The 19120-nt window shown below is 41.9% G+C and overlaps 1 protein-coding gene across 3 annotated transcripts in view; it reads left to right on the forward strand.

Moving 5' to 3' along the window:
- The window catches only part of B3GLCT (beta 3-glucosyltransferase), a 125547-nt gene that overhangs the window by 24987 nt on the left and 81440 nt on the right, over positions 1 to 19120 (forward strand). For all 3 annotated transcript variants that reach the window (XM_509616.9, XM_054665170.2, XM_054665172.2), the window contains one exon: positions 4239 to 4348. In XM_509616.9, the coding sequence (XP_509616.5) occupies positions 4239 to 4348 (110 nt within the window). The remainder of the gene's footprint in view (positions 1 to 4238; positions 4349 to 19120) is intronic.

A 19120-nucleotide genomic window follows, 5' to 3' on the forward strand; every position in this document is an offset into this window, starting at 1 on the left:
AGAGCATTTGGTTTCTTCTGCTTTCATAGAAGAATCATTGCTCTTCAGCATCCATTTTCTAACTATCTCTCTGTCCTGCTACCTTTCCTGAGCACTGTCTGCCACTCACCATTGGCTTTGGCATTGCATTGGCCCTTTAGGTATCCTTGGCTAATTTCTTTATCTTCCCCTTTTAGCCTGTCACTCTGATTATTATTGTCAGGCACTTAGTGTGCGGCCCATTTATTGCCCATTCCTGGGGGAGAAACAATGATGATCCATCTTGAGTTGTGACAGTGTTTGCTGAAGGCAGATTGCAGTGAGTTTAAAGAAGTGCAACCAAGATGATAAGGAAATCGTGGAATTGTCTTATTTAGCTCTGTGGACTGGGCAGCAGGAGCTTAAGAGTCAGGTGGTTGGATGGCATACACAGAGAAGACAGCTACCAAGATAAGCTCTGGGATCTGGACTCAGCCAGAATGTGATTCAGTGAAGGGACGGCTTAGGCTGTATGTCAGAAAATATTTCTTGGTACTGGTATAAAGAACAGCAGGAATTTAAACACATAAGCTGTTTTCAGCACCGAACTGTACTAACTATACTAACCTGGTTCTTTTCTGGAATGGGTTGGGGCTGACTAGCATGTCAGTGATCTTCCGGCATTCATTATGATCAGGGTTGCAGGAGCTCCCCTCCCCTTTAGCCTTGTCCTCGATAATACCCCCATGCGTCCTGTTCCTTGGCTATACCTAACCGTTAGTATTTTCCTGCCCTAAATTTGATTCTGTCCCAAACTTTCACTGCTCCCTCTGTGGGGAGGGTCTTCCCACCCCTTTTTTCCCCCATCTTCGGGACAGTGTCCTCCTTCCCTCCTTTGGGAAGTCCCCACTGCCTGGGACCCCACTTGGCTCATGAGGCCCTTCCCCCATTTGAAAGTGATTAATCTAGAGCCCAAGCCTCTCAGCATGGTATATAAATCCCTCATGATTTGTCTTAACGGATCTGCCTCCGTTTCTAACTTTATCACCTACTGTACCCCGCCATGCTCCTTTTCTCAGAAATGCCTGACAGACATGGTCGTTCACTCAGGGAGACTGCAGAGATACCACAGGCTGTGGGCTCTGTGGTGATCCCACTGATCTGCTACCCTCTGTGTGTGTGTCTGCTGCTTTTTAAAGGAAACTCAGGAAATAACCTCCTCCTGGAAGCTCTCCTTGCACTCGCCCCCGATTGTCTGGGCTCCAGTGCCCTGTGCTCAGTTAGCTCTGGCTTTCCACTTACTGCTTTGTGTTATAATGGCCTGCCTATGAATGAGGCTCAGACACTCCAGGGCTGCGACTGGGCTCACTCATTCTTGTATCACAGAGCCCTACACTTAGTAGGTACTCAGAAGATGTTTGCTGAATGAATGAATGAAGCGTGCATGATTGAAGTATAGGAAAAAGGGAGAGGCCAGCATGATTTCTTAGTGGCTATGTTAAAAAGAGGACAGATTCAACTCACAGGACATGACCCAGGTATGGGAAGAATTTGCTCTTTAATCTTGCAAATCCTCTTCCCTGTACGGAAATGCTGTTGTCTTCAATGAGAAGACAGTGGGAGCTTTGCTGAGCTGGTAGGAGTGGCAGGAGTTGGTTACTGTGATGAGCGGTGAGCACAGGATTAAGCTTTTATTTTTATTTTTATTTTTTTTAGAGATGTAGTCTTGCTGTGTTGCTCAGGCTGACCTCAAACTCCTGGGCCCAAGCAATCCTCCCACTTCAGCTTCCCAAGTAGCTGAGACTTCAGGTGCATGCCACCATGCCCAGCTAGGATTAACCTTTTGATAGAGAAATCTACTCTTTAAAAAATGTATTAGGAAATAATTTGAACATATAAGAAGTTATAAAGAGAATAATATAATGAACATTCATGTATTATATGTTCATTAGATTAAGAAATAAAATATCACCTAGATTAAGAAATTAAATACCATTAACACTGCTGAAACCTTTTAACCATTATCCTGATTTGGTATTTATCATACTCATGTAATCTTTTATACCTTCACATGCTATGTGTGTATATGTTTGGTATATATACATTTTAATATATTTATGTTTATATTGTTGCAAACTATTATATAGTTATTCTTTTGCAACTTGCTTTTTTCAGCATTATGACTATGGGATTTATCCATCTGGATTGATACATGTAATACTGGTTAATTTTTATTGCTGCATAGTATTCAAGTTAATGTATCTTGTTAGTGGATATTTTTGTTGCTTCCCATTTTTTTCTTTTACACAGTGCCACTGTAAACACTTTTGTCATATATCCTTGTGCACACATCTGAGTTTCTCAAGGATGATTAATAAGAGTGGAATTTCTGGGTCATTGGGAATGTGCATCTTCTTTATTAAATTTTAAAAAAATTATTCTCTGAGGCTTATTTACTCCATTCTTAACAAAAAGAAATCCTTATAACTCCTCTTTAGATGTGTGAGTTTATATTAATGTTTCAGATGTAGTAGATCCAAGATAAGAATTCAGTTGAAACTGAAGACACCCATTTAAGTCTTACCCATGTGTCCAACATATAAAGCCAAGAAGCTGGTTTAAAATAGAGACAGGTATATGGAATGTTCCTATTTATATGAACTCCTAAAGAAAAGGAATTAGGTCATATTCAGTAGGCTGTTCAGCATTTCCTTTTACATATTTTATTTAGTTTTAACCAAAGAGCATTTTAGATTATTTTTAGGATCTAGATGGCTCACTGTGGAGCTATCTGTTGTGTGAATATTTGAGCAAGTGAATAAATGAATGGACCTATAGAATAGAGCATAAGAACAATCAAATATAATGGAATAAAATTAAAATCAAATTAGGTTCTCTGAGCTGAGGTGTTAAAGAGAAAGATTCATGGTGGGGGAAAGGTCCCCACATGGCTTTGCTGACAATCTGGCTGAAGGCTAGAATTTATGTGGCACCTTCCTCTGCCAACATTCCTGTCTGGTGGCAGGGTGCTGACACAATCACTGTTTTATCCATTTCTTTGTTATAGGCCCAGAACCTGGGGAGGCCTAACGTGTTTCTCTGGGAGGCAGCCTTGCTACTGCCATTGGCAAGCCCTCTGATGGTCTTTGTGGGCAGGACATACTCGGGTTTCCTTCCTGCTTGCCGCTGTAAAAAGCTGGCTGCCTTCAGGTGCATCTCTAGCAGGCTGGTGAATACTGCCAGCATGGGGTGTTATAGATGGGCTTTATGCAGGACTTCACGCTAAAGCCCTGTTGCTGAGGAATTGCTGTGGCCGGTTTCCTGGAGATAACACCTAATCCTGGCTAGGTGCCTTATGAGGTAGGGTAGGGATTATTGAGTTACTTATTTGCAAACCCTTGTGAACTCATGGGAGATGGGCAGTTACTGTTGAGTGTCACCTTAAAGGACCATTCAGAACATTCTTGAAGTAGTGTAGTAGTGAGCTAGGACTACATAACAAAGTACCACAAAACGTGGCTTAGTACAAGCAACAGAAATGTATTGTCTCACAGTTCTGGAGGTTAGAAGTCTGACATCAAGGTGTGGGCAGGGTTGGTTCCTTCTGAGAGCTGGGAAGGAAGGATCTGTTCCAGGCCTCTGTCTTTGGCTTGTAGATGGCTATCTTCTCTGTGTGTCTCCTCATATCATCTTCCTTCTCTATGTGTCATTTATGTGTCCAAATTTCTAAGGAGACTGGTTATATTGGATTAAAGTTCACCCTGATGACCTCGCTTTAACTTGATTACCTCTGTGAAGACCCAATTCTAAATGAAGTCACATTCTGAGGTATTGGGGGTTAGGACTTAAAAAATATGAATTTTAGAGGACATGTTTCAACTCATAACAGGTAGCAGCACAGTGTAGGATTATGTGGGAATTGTTAAAAAGCTACTTGTGAAAGTTAGATTTTCAGCTACTGGGAAGATTAGTGTTCTAGATATTTTCACACATTTTCAGCCATTCTTTCTGACATATGCGGGAGCACATTCTCAGTTTGGTGCCATAGACTGGGTCTGGTACAGTCAGCTTATTTACTTGCTAACTTCTAGGAAGGAAGCTTGGGAAACAGTTTAAAAAGAGAGAAAATTTTGTCTCTAGAATTATATACGAATTGATTTTTTCCCATTAAGAGTTTACTGCCTGAAGGTTTGCTTTGTAGCTATTTTTTCACTTGTTTTCAAGTTTATTTTAATAATTGTGTAAAAAGAAATACCTGAAAACTATTTTTTTTGTTCTAGACTTAAAAGGAATTGTATTCGTCATCCAGAGTCAAAGTAATTCTTTTCATGCAAAGAGAGCAGAGCAGTTAAAAAAAAGCATCTTAAAGCAGGCTGCAGATCTTACACAGGTACGTAGCGATGGCTGGGGGGTCTGCCAGTTATGTATTTCTTGATTACCTTGATGTTTTCCAAAACACTGGATCTGTGGAGAATCAGTTTTTATTTAGACGAGAATAATTCCTCTGACTCATTTTGCTTATTTAATATTGAGTATTTGTTGTTGAAAATGTTTCGGTCAGCTGGGCGTGGTGGCTCACGCCTGTAATCCCAGCACTGTGGGAGGCCAAGGTGGGCGGATCCCTTGACGTCAGGCATTGGAGACCAGCCTGGCCAACATGGCAAAACCCCATCTCTACTAAAAATACGAAAATTAGCAGGGCCTGGTGATGCATGCCTGTAATCCCAGCTACTCAGGAGGCTGAGGCAGAAGAATCGCTTGAACCCAGGAGGCAGAGGTTGCAGTGAGCCAAGATCACACTACTGCACTCCAGCCTGGGTGACAGAGTGGGACTCTGTCTCAAAAAAAAAAAAAGAAAAAAAAACGTTTTGGTTAACTCCTAATGCACAAATTATCATATTCTGAATTTTTTTTGTGTGTGTGTATATATATATATAAATATATATATAAATTTAAGAGAACTATATAATTGTGTGGGGCAACTGTAGATTTGTCACGAAGTATGATAAAAGCAAGTAGAAGAAATAACTTTCTAAAGGCAAGGCTTAAAATAGAGATAATTAATGTTCAAAATTTTGGTAACAAGTTCTAAGGCAATTTTCATGTTGGAATAACATTTTCATTAATCTTAGTGCAGTGCTTCCTGTATGAGTCTCTTAATCTGCTTTTTTAATTGGATGTCATTAATTTAACTTTTGAGTTGATTTATAATGTAATATTCCAGAAGGATTATGGAGAGAAAAATCTACGCATATAGGTACATTTTAATAACATTTAAAATAGGCATGAACAGAATATAAAGCTGCTCTGAATAATGCTGGAGGTTTGGAGTGAGGGAGGATCTACCTTGTGCTGCCCTATGGGTGCTTTCCTTCTTTAGCTAAGTAAGTCCATCAAGACCTCTGCACCACGTTGTGATGTCCTTCAAGACCGAAGTGCTTGCCTGTAGATAAATGCTATCCCTTTGTTCTCCCAGGAAAGAACTCTTTGACAAGAGACATATGTGCGTGACAGATTGTTTTCTTTCTCTTCATGGGTATTGGAAAATAAAGGGTCAGAAATGTCCGTGGAAACATAAACAGCCTTAACAGTATTCAAGGCAAGGAACTGCTGGGAATAAGGTTTATTGTGCTTAATATTTAAATGCTTTATATATAAACTGTATCAAACTGTCTTGCGTCCCTGCAAGGCCAGGTTCTCTGGGTTGCTCTGCTTGAAACATCGTACTTTCTCAAGGGAGAGGAAAGTAACACATGCTATAGATTGTTTTTCAGTAGTCAGAGATAGGAGCAGCTTGATAAGTTAAAAATTTTTCTTTTTTGGCTGGGTGCAGTGGCTCACGCCTATAATCCCAGCACTTTGGGAGGCCGAGGTGGGTGGATCATGAGGTTGAGAGATCGAGACCATCCTGGCCAATATGGTGAAACCCTGTCTCTACTAAAAATATAAAAATTAGCTGGGCGTGGTGGTGTGCGCCTGTAGTCCCAGCTGCTCAGGAGACTGAGGCAGGAGAATCACTTGAACCCAGGAGACAGAGGTTGCAGTGAACTGAGATCGCGCCACTGCCCTCCAGCCTGGTGACAGAGCAAGATTCTGTCTCAAAGAAAAAAAAATTTTTTTTTTCTTTTTTTTGGAAACCTAACTTTTGGAGGTTTTCTCCTACTAAATCTTCCTGGATTTTATTAGAGAGGCAGACATGCAGCAACCTTGACTGGCTGGCTTCTTCCATCTGCTCTGCTGGAGGCGCTAGTGGGGTGGCCACGTGCAGGCTGCTGCAGGGAGGAGGAGGAGCCAGGAGCCCAGGTAATCCATCCCTCAGGTGGATCCAGGGAAGCTCTAACTGGATTTTGCTCAGTCAGACCTTGCCAGTTACCCCAAATTTTGTGATCAGTGATGACATCAGAACCACAGTTAGGCATCCCTTACTCATATGAATTAAGAGCACACTTTTCCCTATGTCACCCGCATGTGCCCCTGCTCCCAGCAATACCTTTCGTTTTGCAGATACAGATTTGTGTTTTTTAGATTATGTATCTTCCCCATTTAATCCATACCAGTGGTCCTTTCCATGGATACGAATAGCGACGCCCCTTGCCATCCAAGTCTAGTTGATTGCATATGCCCCTATACTTCCTCTACTGTTCATCCACTCTTATTTTATTTTTGGCCAATTTTGTTTCTGTGCAAATGGATATTCATTGCTGGCTCTCTACCTGCCTTTCCCCTTCTGTTCTTCTGGGAAGAGTAGTTTTTAGAGCACCTTCGAGCAGGGCAGTGTTCCTGGGACTTGGTTTACAGCAGGGATAAGGCATGTGGGTACGTTTTGGTGGGAAGCAATAGAAATTATAAAGTATTCCTTCTTCTCCTCTTCCCCTTAAGAAAAATGAGAGTTGGCAGGGTGTTGCTGGGGGCTGGGTATGCCTGCTTCTTTGAGAGGCCCTGGGGCTCCGCAAAGGATAGGGCCCAGGTACAAGAGCACTGGATGCTTAAAACTGACTCTAGGCTCTGGGGAGGATGGTTACAGGTTCCTGTGTAAGCTGAACTTGGCAGTTGTATTTAGGAATGGAGAATGTGTTATAACTTCTCTTTGGTGTCTGTCAGGATTGAGGCAAGATGGTAGGCAGCTGAGCAGGTGTGGATTCAGCAGAGCAGAAGGAACCTCCATTGCTTGTTACCTTGTGCCAAGACAGTTGCACCAGAGCTTATTAACTGAAGTTCCTGTCTCTAGATCCCAGCTTCATCTTCCACCGCTCATCCCCTTGTGCTTTATTTGCCAGTAACTTCAAACTAGTATATGGTTCTAGGATCACTTGCCATATTAGTCCATCTTTGCATCGCTATAAAGAAATATCTGAGACTGGGTCATTTATAAAGAAAAGAAGTTTACTTGGCTTATGGTTCCATAGGCTGTACAGGAAGCATGACAGCTTCTGGGGAGGCCTCAGGAAACTTTCAATCATGGCAGAAGGTGAAGAGGAAGCAGGCACATCTTATGTGGCTGGAGCAGGAGGGTTAGAGAGAGAGGGGAGGTGCTACACACTTTTAAGCAATCACATCTCTCAATAACTCACTCTCCTCACGACAGTACCAAGGGGGATGATGTTAAACCATGAGAAACTGCCCCCATGATCCAGTCACCTCCCTCCAGGCCCTACTTCCAACATTGGGGATTACAATTCCACATGAGATTTGGGTGGGGACACAGATTCAGACCATATCACATGCTATGCCCCTGTGGCTTTGTATATTGTAGATCCTGTCTTCTTGTCAAGCTCATGTATCCCCATAAAGGTTTTCCGTGCACCATCTTGAGCCGCCGTGCTAAGCTACTTCCTTTTTGGTTCCACTTTTGTATCTTGGACAAACTTCTATTGTATACTTTTCATTGTGTATTATTTGTTACCTGTCTCTTTTACAAATTTTGAAAGCAGAGAATAGACTATGTCTTATGAGTTGATTCTTCAGAACCAAGCACTGAATCCTTGAAATTCATGATCTTTTCTTTCCCAGAGTTACTTTCTTCTCTATTGTAATAGAAGTTTCCTTGTATTTCTCCTACATACAGTATGGACCTTCGGCCGTACGTACGCATGCATGCACACACATGCTGTATTAAATCACAAGTTCTTTGAAGGCAGACACTTCTTTTGATCCTTCCATAGCACCTTGAACATAGTAGGTATTCAGCATATGGCAATTGAATTGACTCTAAGAAATTTATCAAACGAAAATGAAAATTTAAGTAACTTATGTATTTTATTCCTGTTAACTCTTAAATGGATAATGGCCAACCTCCCTCTTATTAAATATAGTAGCTATTTACTTCTCTCAGTGAAACCACAGAGTTTAGGAAGAAGAGTAGAAAAAAAATTAGGTATGAGTTGGTTCTAGAAAAATATGATGTTATGAATAATTAAATCTTTTGGAGATAATATGAAAAAGAACCAGAAGATTCACTTGACTAACACAGACAACGTAACAGTGACTTAAAGAAGATGGAAATCCTTCAGTATTGAAACAAAATTAAAAAAAAAATGGAAGATGTACTTCTCCCCACCCAACAGTCTAGTTGGTGGGGGCCTGGGGAGGCAGCTCTGCTCCAGGTTCCTCTGTCCTGTTACTTGGATGAAGTGTCTTGTCCTGCTTGGTTGAAGCTGACCTACATTCTGCATTCCAGTGTGTGTAGGCCAAGCTGCTTCCTTTTAAGGATTTTGTACCTTGCAGTTGTATATGTTGTGTCCCTTTATGTACCTATGTCCAGGATATATCATGTGGGTACACTTGGGCTGGGAAGTGTAATGTCTAGTTGGGTGGCCCTGGATTCAGCTAGAACTCAAGGGGTTCTAATCTTTAGAAGGGAAAGGGATCATGGATACAGAGGGACAAATCGATGTCTCTGCCAAAGTCAGGATTTTGTTTTCATATCAAGGACTCACTTAGTCTACAGAATTTATCTATGAACCTCTCATTCATTCTTTTGGTATTTGAAGACATACTACGGGCAAAGTACTGGGGATACAAAGATCAACAAGACATAGTCTTGGTACTTGAAGAATGCACAGTCCCAGAGAGGAGAAGGGCCATCAGCAGGCAGTTTTTCTTTTTTTTTTTTTTTTCTTTTCCTTTGTTTTTGAGATGGAGTCTCACTCTGTCACCCAGGCTGGAGTGCAGTGGCGTCATCTCAGCTCACTGCAAGCTCCGCCTCCCGGGTTCATGCCATTCTCCTGCCTCAGCCTCCCGAGTAGCTGGGACTACAGGCACCCGCCACCACACCTGGCTAATTTTTTTTTGTATTTTTAGTAGAGACGGGGTTTCACCATGTTAGCCAGGATGGTCTTGATCTCCTGACCTCGTAATCTTCCTGCCTCGGCCTCCCAAAGTGCTGGGATTACAGGCATGAGCCACTGTGCCTGGCCAAGCAGGCAGTTTTCAAGCAAGGTGGAAGAGCAGTGATAGAAGGGTACTTGGGACACAAAGGAGGGCCCTTACCATGGTGAAGTGGGGCAGGGGAGCTGAGGAGGGGATGTGATGCTGAAGGAGGGATTTCTGAAAGTGCTGAGCCTGGAACTGAGCCTACCTATTAGGCACTAGCTAGGTTGAGGCTGAGGTGGGAGGGGAGGGCTTTCAGGGTAAGGAGGACAGCAGGTAAGGTGGCCAGGTGAGAGGTGGAAGCACAGGTGTGTGGGCTCTGATGCTGTCCTGGGGCCAGTGGATGGGGGGTGGCAGTGTGGGCCACAGGCCTGGGAAGTCAGGATGGATCATGGTCACGCAGAATTGTATGTCCTCTGGGGAACCAGGCTTCTCTGGGGGCTTCTCTGAGGGCCCTCCTGGTATTCTGAGGTGTATCTCTTTGGTATACAGGTGTTTAGCGTCTCTCGTCTCTGGCAATACATGTAGCAGTGACCCTGGTCACTATTACAGTTAAAAGTGCCCCTTGGTTGAGGATTACTACCAGGGAGTGCCGTTAGGGAGTAGACCCGGTAGAGTTTGTGTTTTAAAACCATCCCCTGGTGGCCTTAGGGAGAATGGCATTAAGAGAGCCAGGACTGGGCAAGGAACCTCATTCTAAGGTCGTGGGACTAGTCTTGGGCCATGCTGCACAGGGCAGGTTGCAGACTGCTGTGTGCCCTCCACCACAGCAGTTTGAGAAGCCCTGGGCTGGGGACAGGGCCATGGATCTGGCTGGGGGTGGCGTAGGGGTGCTGCAGGGCCAGAATGGTGGGAGATGGACCCAGGCTGGAGAGAATGGCAGGGACGCTTCCAGCTGGGACTCAGATGAGGTGGGGCTGCTGAGTGAGATTGAGGACAGGTTCTCAGGTTTAGAGGGTGATGATGACTTTGGGTGTCATATCTGAAGTGAGGGTGTGAGTAGCTGGAGGCTGGATATTTGTTTTACGCTCAGGAGAAAGATTTGGCCAGAAGATGGTAGATTTGAGAGTCAGCAACATACATAGGTAGTGGCTGGAAGCTTGAAGGTGCTGCTTCCAGGGGAAGCCATGGGCCCTGCGGGAAGACCAGTGTCTAGGGGCTGGGCAGAGTCAGAGCAGACTGAAGGGCCATACGAAGGGATACAGAGAGGAGGGGCAGTGTGGGATGCTGGCTACCTGAGGACTGGCCCGTCAAATTGCCATCAGTAATGCGACATTCTCTGGAGAGGCCTCAGAGAGACTGGTCTCAGACTGCCTGACTAATTGGGACCGTGGCCTGCGCACTGACCTCAGGATGCATCCCACTCAGTGTGCTTTGTTGTTGCTGGCACCACCACTGTTATTATTTTTTAATTGTAATAAAAAACACCTAAAATGCACGTCTTAAGTGTACAACTCAGCAGTGTCAAGTGGAATCATGTTGTGTAACAGATCTCCAGAGCTTTTTTATCTTGTGAAACTAAAAACTGTACGCATTGAACAACTCCCCATTCCTCCCTCCCCCAGCCCCTGGCTACCACCATTCTACTTGCTGTTTCTGTGAATTTGATTTTTCTAGATTTCTCGAAGAGTGGAGTCATAGGTATTTGTCCTTTTGTGACTGGCTTCTGTCACTTACTAATGCCTTCAGGATTTATGACAGACTCTGTGTTGTTGCAGGTAACCTCAGTCCACTGTGATGGACATTTTCATCTGTAGACACCTATTTCCTTGGATGCTCATTTGGCATTTCACGTATGCACCCCCAAGGTGTACTTTGTCCTTCAGTGTATCTGTTCTGCCTTCAGGCTCCAGAGGGAGGTGGGACCTGTTCCCTATTCCTTTTTGCATCCCGCATAGCACGTAGTGGATTGCCAAACACACACAGCATTAGAACCTGTATTTCCATTGATTCATTGTCCTTAGCTTTTGAAGCTTAGGAAATAGCTACATTTCTTTAAAGTATTTGACTTTTTAGTGCTTTATTCTATGCATCTATTTAGTTTTATCATGCTTATACTTAATTTTTATTGTCCTTTATTTGCAGTTTTCTGTTTAGACAACCTGTTGAGTAGGGGACTTAGATTGCCACTAGGTGGCAACATTGGTTTTACGTTTAAAGGCATGTAATTAACCAATATTGTTAGGCAATGCACCCCCATCACCCCCAGCATTTAATTTCTGTGATAGTAAGTAGAGCCTAGACTAAAGCAATAAGGAAGCTTCCCTTTAATTATACGAAGGTCGGTTATTGTTCTGAAATTCTTTGTTTGGATGAAGCCAGCTAAGAGCACCCAAGTAGTTATGACCAAACTTTAATTTGCTCACAAGATCCAGAGTGAGCTGTTACAGCTTAGGTAATTTCATTTTTGGGTTAACAAGTCTTTTGGAAGTTGAACTGTCCAGAAAGATTTTCGGGTTTGCAATTATACTTGATTCTGGATCATTTTTTCTTTTACAGAGTTTTTTATGCCACATGTATGATTAAAAGTTTACTTTATTCCATGAATAGCACTTTAGAGATCCATGAATGGGGCCAAGTATGGTGGTTCACACCTGTAATCCCAGCACCTTGGGAGGCCAAGGTGGGCGGATCACCTGAGGTCTGGAGTTCAAGACCAGCCTGGCCAACATGGTGAAACCCTGTCTATACAAAAATACAAAAATTAGCCGGTCGTGGTGGCCAGCTCCTGTAATCCCAGCTACTCTGGAGGCAGAGGCAGGAGAGTTGCCTGGACCTAGGAGGCGGAGGTCGCAGTGACCCGAGATCGCACCACTGCACTCCGGCCTGGGCAACAGAGCGAGACTCCATCTCAAAAAAAAAAAAAAGAGAGATCCAAGAACAAGAATGGCTGACAGCTAACGTAGGGTCTGTAGACAATACTTAGGGGGCAATGATGAGATAACTTCACCTGAAACTAAATGAAAATAGAGAAATAAGATCAACTTCTGAGAATTAAATGCTGAAATTCACAAAGCATAGGGAGGCAAAGTCACTTTAAAGAGGCAGGAGGGCTCCTTAGTTAAAACTTAGCTGGAGGCTGTTTTTTTTTTTTTTTTTAGATGGAGTTTTGCTTCTGTTTCCCAGGCTGGAGTGCAGTGGTGCGATCTCAGCTCACTGCAACCTCTGCCTTCTGGGTTCAAGCGATTCTCCTGCCTCAGTCTCCAGAGCAGCTGGAGTTACAGGTGCCTGCTACCACGCCTGGCTGATTTTTTGTATTTTTAGTTGAGACAGGGTTTCACCATGTTGGCCAGGCTTCTCTCGAACTCCTGACCTCAGGTGACCCACCCGCCTTGGCCTCCCAAAATGCTGGGATTACAGGTGTGAGCCACCGTGCCCCGTCTACTGGAGGCTGTTTTAAGAAATGGACATGCTCAAGAAAGAACTGGTGACTCCGTCAGCTGTGGGAGCTGAGAAAGGGAAAAACTAAGAGGCAGAAGTTGTTGGCGTCCCAGTGCTGTGGTGGGAGCAGGCTGGCTCCTCAAAGGGGTGTCTCAGCAGCTTGGTGTGGCAGGTATGCACCGTGCCTGTAAGGGACGGGATGTCTGGGACCCTCATGTCACCTGGGACCCCAACTGTGAAGCATGAAGGTTGCAATTTTGGTTTCTTCATCAATTTGCCCACCATGAACATTCGTAAAAGTTGCTTGGTGAGGCAGAAGTCAGCAGTAAGTTTTATCATTTGAATATTTATCTGATAGCTCAAAATATATATTCCTCCCACAATACCAGATGTCTAGAACTGCTGTTTAGTCATTACTCTGTCAGGTTGCACTTGACTACAAAGTCTGCCAAAAAATTAAGGTGCAAAAATGTAATGACTTCTGTGATTATGCATCTGTTTCCAGCTATTCTCTTAGGCAAGTCATTACCTATGCCTGTTTTGCCTCAAGGTGCTAAAATGCAGCCTTATTAAAAACGCAAACATTTTTCATCATTACAGCATGAATCTAAAAAGAAAGAGCGTAAACTAACTTTTTATCTGACATTTAATACTGTGTGCGGAGTTGTTAGTAGAAGAGTTAAACTGTTTCCCTTGTTTTCTGCAACAAGGGTCATTGTAAGTAGTCATTTCCATCTCCAGTTTTGAAGCTTATCATGCAGTTATAATGGTGCTGAGGTTGATAATTATATGTTCTTTCCAATCTATAACTCAGCTGACTTCATCAGGTTCTATTCTATGTGCAGAGTATCATTCTAAGTTGCTCTGTCACAAAGGATTGGAAAGGAATTTAGTAGAATGCGTATTCTCGTTTTTATAAAGTAGATGGTAACTATTTCATAATATAAGTGAGTATATCATTAAGCAGAAATTTGTAAGTACAGAATCAGTGTTTTAAAGAATCCACTCAATAGGCCAGGCGCACCTGTAGTCCCACCTACTCAGGAGGCTGAGGCAGGAGGATTGCTTGAACCTAAGAGTTTGAGACCACCTTGGGCAACATAGCAAGACCCCATCTCAAAAGAAAAAAAAATTGACTCAACAAATATTAATTGAGCATCTATGGTTATATTAGTCATTTTTGAATGCAAAAAGACATCTGTAGACAACACCTGGGGGCCTTGAGAATGACGATAACGTGTTTGAAGCTGTGTAGCAATATGTAAAAAGTTTGAGTTGACGCTGTGCTAATTGTGCATGTGAAGCCTGAGAGGAGAATGAGGGAAGACTTTTGTGAAATCACTCAGGAAAGACAAGGAAAATGAGCTGGAGGACATAGGTTTAGAACATAGTTCTGGAAGATGAAGACATGAATTGCCAGAAGGTCTACTTTTGGGATGCCAAGTAGGAACTGGAATTTGTAAGGGAACAGTTTGTGGGATGGGTAAAGTGTGTGTTGGGAGTGGAATGTGATCTTTGTAGATTGCAGTGAATGGAAAGGAGGGTCGGTGAGAGTGGGGATGTGGCTGATGACTACGGCTTCCTAAATGCAGATCTGCACATAGAGGAATACAGAGTTTGAAGAAGAGCTATTTTTTCCCTGTTTTTTTCCTCCCTGTATCACAGATGGAAGGGTAATGTGAAGTGATCGAGACTATTTAAAGAGGTATGCGAACAAAAAGCAAAGTGGAGGTGAGACAGACAGAAACCCGTAAGGAGAGTTTGTGCAATGATCTAATAAATCACCTGCTTGAGTTTGTTTTGTTCAGATGCCTATTATGTGCACTGCATCTGTGTCAATTATGATTTGACATCTGTTTTTTTGACTTAAAATTCCTTCTGGAGTGGATATTTGTGTAAAAATTCTTATATTAAATATTTTGTTAGTTACATGAAACAAAAGAGCAAACAGCTCAGGTTCTAGAGATGATACTGTTAAGTATCTTGAATTTATGTTGTGATGGCAAAGCTGTCACCTGAGTCTTTTTTTTTTTTCCTTCTGGAACCTGGGGTCTAGCCACCAAGGGGATCCCATGCTGAAACAATCTTTCCTGTAGTTTCAAAAGCATATTAACACCTGTCTAAAACCATTGTTGTTCTCCAGAGGAACTTTACGTAAGATTAAATTGGAAACAGTGAAGGAGAGAAGATAAAGCATAATTGCATTGCTTTCAGTAGGTTCTAGTAAAGCAAGAATCCAGGCACCATTTAAAGACACTAAAGTAGGAACTTTAACCTCAGCACAAGGCCAGGGTCTTGCTTGCCCAGGGAATCACTTTGGATGGGGAGCAGAGAAGTAAGCCACTGTAGAAGGAATATTTGGGGAGAGGGGTAGGACAGTGTTTAGAATTAAGGCAGAAGCTGAGAAATAGGCAGAACCAGAGATACATTATGGTTCCAGGCAAGGCAACCTGCAAATACTGCCCCCCCCCTCTAAAAAAAAATCAGAAGTCAGGATGCTTAAAAGGGTTTCATTATTGGGGGCAGAGGTTGGGGGGTCAGAGGTTGGATTACATTTTCTGCTTTAGACCAAATGGAGCTAACCTAGCTGCTTAGAGACCTCTATACTCTCTCCACCTGAACTATGTAGCTTTTGAAGAGAACTGACACTTCTAATTTTGTAGCCTTTTGTGGTGAGACTATAAACCCTTTATTTAAAACTTGGCATAATCTCAACCTTACAAATTATTTTTTTTTCTGCTGTTTGCAGAAAGTTTTGGAAATCACTATTTTTCTTGAAAAGAGTTAGGCCCTTGCCTCGTTAGTTTTTTTTTTCTTTTTTCTTTTTTTTTTTTTATTAAAAACACCTGATTTTCATTTGTTAAGCCAGGAGAGCTAGCAAAGCCTTTCATAGATTAGTGTAAAGAAGCTTGAGAAAGATGGCCTGGCATTTTCTAATTTCAGAATTTTTTTTTATTCACAGGGAGACTCTGTGAGTTACTTCATTAAAAGGTTAACTTTGAGAGTCATGAGTGTGATTTATTGCCTCAGCTTTTTGATGCTGTATATCATTAAACTTTTCTTTTGAAGTGAAAGGAGTTGGATGCTTAATAGTTTACTAAAAGTTAATTTTATTTTTAGAAATTGATAGGCATTAATTGTATTTTTATTTATTAAATTCGAGACTTTATTGCATTGCTGTTGAATGCAAATTTATTGACCCATTCATTCAACAAATATTGATTGAATACTTACTTTGGGCAACGGCCTGGATAGGATGCTCCAGGAGAAAATAGAATTTTTTTTTTATACACATTCTCTCACTTAAATAATACTGTCCTTTTTCACATATACAACTGGCATTCTTAGAAACATCTTTTATACATGTGTCTTTATATAGAACTTCATGCATCACAGGAAATAGAACATTGAGATTCAAGGCCAAGTTGCTCAACAGTAATGAAATCTTCACACCATTTGGAAGGCTGTGTCATGACCCTTTGTCTCTCTTTGGTTGCCCAGCGTTTGAACCCCTTTGCTTCCTGGAGAAGTCTACACCCTGTGTCTGGAGGGAACTGGGGCTCAGCCCATTAAGGCAGACGGAGGCCAGGTGCTCGGGCTTCCCAGGCTCAGGGGAGGGTGGGCCTCCCTTCCAGCATGGCATGTTGGATGAGTATGGAGCTGGAGGCCCCAAGAAGCAGGTAGCTTTAGACCTCCCTCCTCTGGGTGTCTAGTGGTGACAGTGGAGGCCAAGTGCAAAGCCAGCACATGCAAGTGTGCAGAGGAGGTGGGGGCTCCATGAACATGGTGCCAGTGGTGTGTGATGCCCAGCAGGGATGGCCTCTCCAGGGTGTAGGTCACTGTAGACTGTGCCATGCCCAGTGCCTATTGCGGAAATGGCACCTGCCCTCCAGGAGGCTCATTCTAGTGGGGGGAGCAGGTTATTCCACTGGTTGAGTTGCTGTATGAATCAGTACAAACATGGCCCCCTGAGAACATAGGCAAGGAAAGCTGTGACCCCATCTGGACATGCCAGTAAAGGCTTTTTTATGGCATTTGAACTAAGCCTTGAAGAAATGTAGTATAAGTTTGGTAGACTCCCATCTTGGGCAGCTTGAGGACTGTCATTGAAGGCGGCAATACATCGTGGGTGTCACTGGATATTAGGGAATGGATGAAGAAAAGAGGATGAGCTACTCTCAGCTAAGGTGATGAGTTCATTTTTGGAAAGGTGGAGTTTGAGGGATTAGTGAGACATCTAGTTTATGGGCCCAGGGTTTGGAGTAGAGAGAGTTGGAAACGACAGTAGTTATTGTAGCTTTTTTTGAGTGCTCATCATCATCGTTATTTAATTTAGTGCTCATATTGGTACACTATGCTATGCTGTTTTCAAGCATCAGCTCATTTAACTCTATGAATTAGTTGCTGTTATTCTTGCCGTTTTGCGGAGAGGAAACTGAGGCTTAGAGAGATTAAGAAAATAGTGGAGTCAGTCCTATACCTCAGTTCTGAGGGGATCCAAAGCCTATTCTCTCTGCCTTGCTGCCTCCTGACTTGCAGATGGGGCCATGATCCCTCGTGCAGCAGAGCCGTGTTGATAGGTAAACAGTGTCCTGTTCTGTCTGTCTCTTCGTATGGCTCTGTTCTTATGGCTTCTATCCCTGACATTATATTGTAGATTTATTTGCTTGTTGCCTCTCTCCCTCATGAGAACATGAGATCCAATAGGGCAGGGACTCTGCCTGTCTTATCACAGCTGTTTACTGTATTCCTAGAACAGTACCTGGTACATAGTAGTTGCTAAAAATTATTGCAAAATTGATGATATTGTTAATAGTCATCACATGCTTACCACATGCCAAGTGCCTGGCATGTATTAACTCACTTGCTCCCCTTTGCTGTTGTCATCTCACATGAGAGAATGAGGTGGCAGAGCCACAACTAGGATAAGAAACTCACTCGAGTTGCATGGCTCAGAAGAAATAGAGCCAGGATTCAGAGGAAGGAATTTGGCTCCAAAAATCAGATCCTTAAATACTGAGCTTTACAGCCTTTTGTGAGTGAATGAATTATTAGTTAAAATAGATTTATATGAGCTATAAAATGGACAGAGTAATGCTTTTCAAAGTAAATTGTTCATAAAAATAAAAATTTCTAAATAATGAGGTAATATTTTATCTTATTAGGAAAGAACATTTAATGATTAAGACAGGTATCTAGAGAAATCTTTTCTTTTTTTTGTAATATAGACTCAGATTCCTAGAAGGTATGTTATTATAACATCACATATAATCTGCTGGGGGCCATAAATGAATACTGGATTTCTAAAGGCTAGTAAATCTGTCTGATACATGTTGCAAATAGCATATTACAGATCTCTGTTATCCTCATAAGACATACCTACCTCTTACAGAAGAAATTGTAACAATAAACAGATGTTAATTTTCACCATAATTTATTTGTTGTTCTAAAAGCTCAGTTCAGTGCCTCAGAATGATGTAATAGTTGGAATTTAGACATACAGTTGAAATGGAATCAGTCTTAAAAGTTCAGTTTTTTAGAACCTTTGCCTAATGCTGATCTTACTTTCTAGTTTAGCACGTAGTCTGAATAATAAAACTGAATGAGACCATAAACCCATGTACTTCTAGGTTTAGAGGTTAAATTAAGGACAAATGACAAATACTGGCAAATAGTCTGTTGACAAGGGAAAGACCAGCAGCATGTAGTTTAATTGTTGAATTATTTCCAGACATGCAGAAAAACTAAAATGGTTCAAAACCAAATCTGCTGAATAATTAAGGTTATTTATGATATTTTATATATTCATCTATTTTAATCCATGTTCAAATGTTAGCTTTTTCATTCATACTATTAATATTTCTACATATAAATTTTTAATGATTTCCCCTCCATGTCAAGAATAATGGCCCTTCTCCATTCTAAAAATATTGTGAGAATACTCAGCTGTGATATTGGAATCAAACCCCTTTCCCAAATGAGGATGATGAATATGTATAAGAACCAACTAATGAATTAGAATGTTGGTTTTAAATTTGTTTGCTCTCAATAATTATTAGCTGTTTTAAATATGAATTCATGCCTAGATAACAAATATGTTCCAAGGAAGTACCGACTGAAAGTTCAGTAGGCTTTCTGTCTTCAAAGTGATTATAATACCAGTGGATGCTGATAAAGACAGACTTTAATTCAAAGAGATAAATAGAGTTGACATGAAAGTTTAAATTACTGCAAGCGACCTTTTCATTTTCTTTCCCTTTTCTGTCATTTATCCATATTTGATCATTTGTATTTTTAGCTCCTTTATGCCTGCCTGTTACGGCATTATCTCATTATCGAGATAATTTTGAATTACCTTTTAGGTTTGGAATAGTAGCATGATTAGGCATCATTTAGATTGACGACAGTTGTT

The sequence above is a fragment of the Pan troglodytes genome, chromosome 14, assembly GCF_028858775.2.
Source record: "Pan troglodytes isolate AG18354 chromosome 14, NHGRI_mPanTro3-v2.0_pri, whole genome shotgun sequence".
Lineage (NCBI taxonomy): Eukaryota > Metazoa > Chordata > Mammalia > Primates > Hominidae > Pan > Pan troglodytes.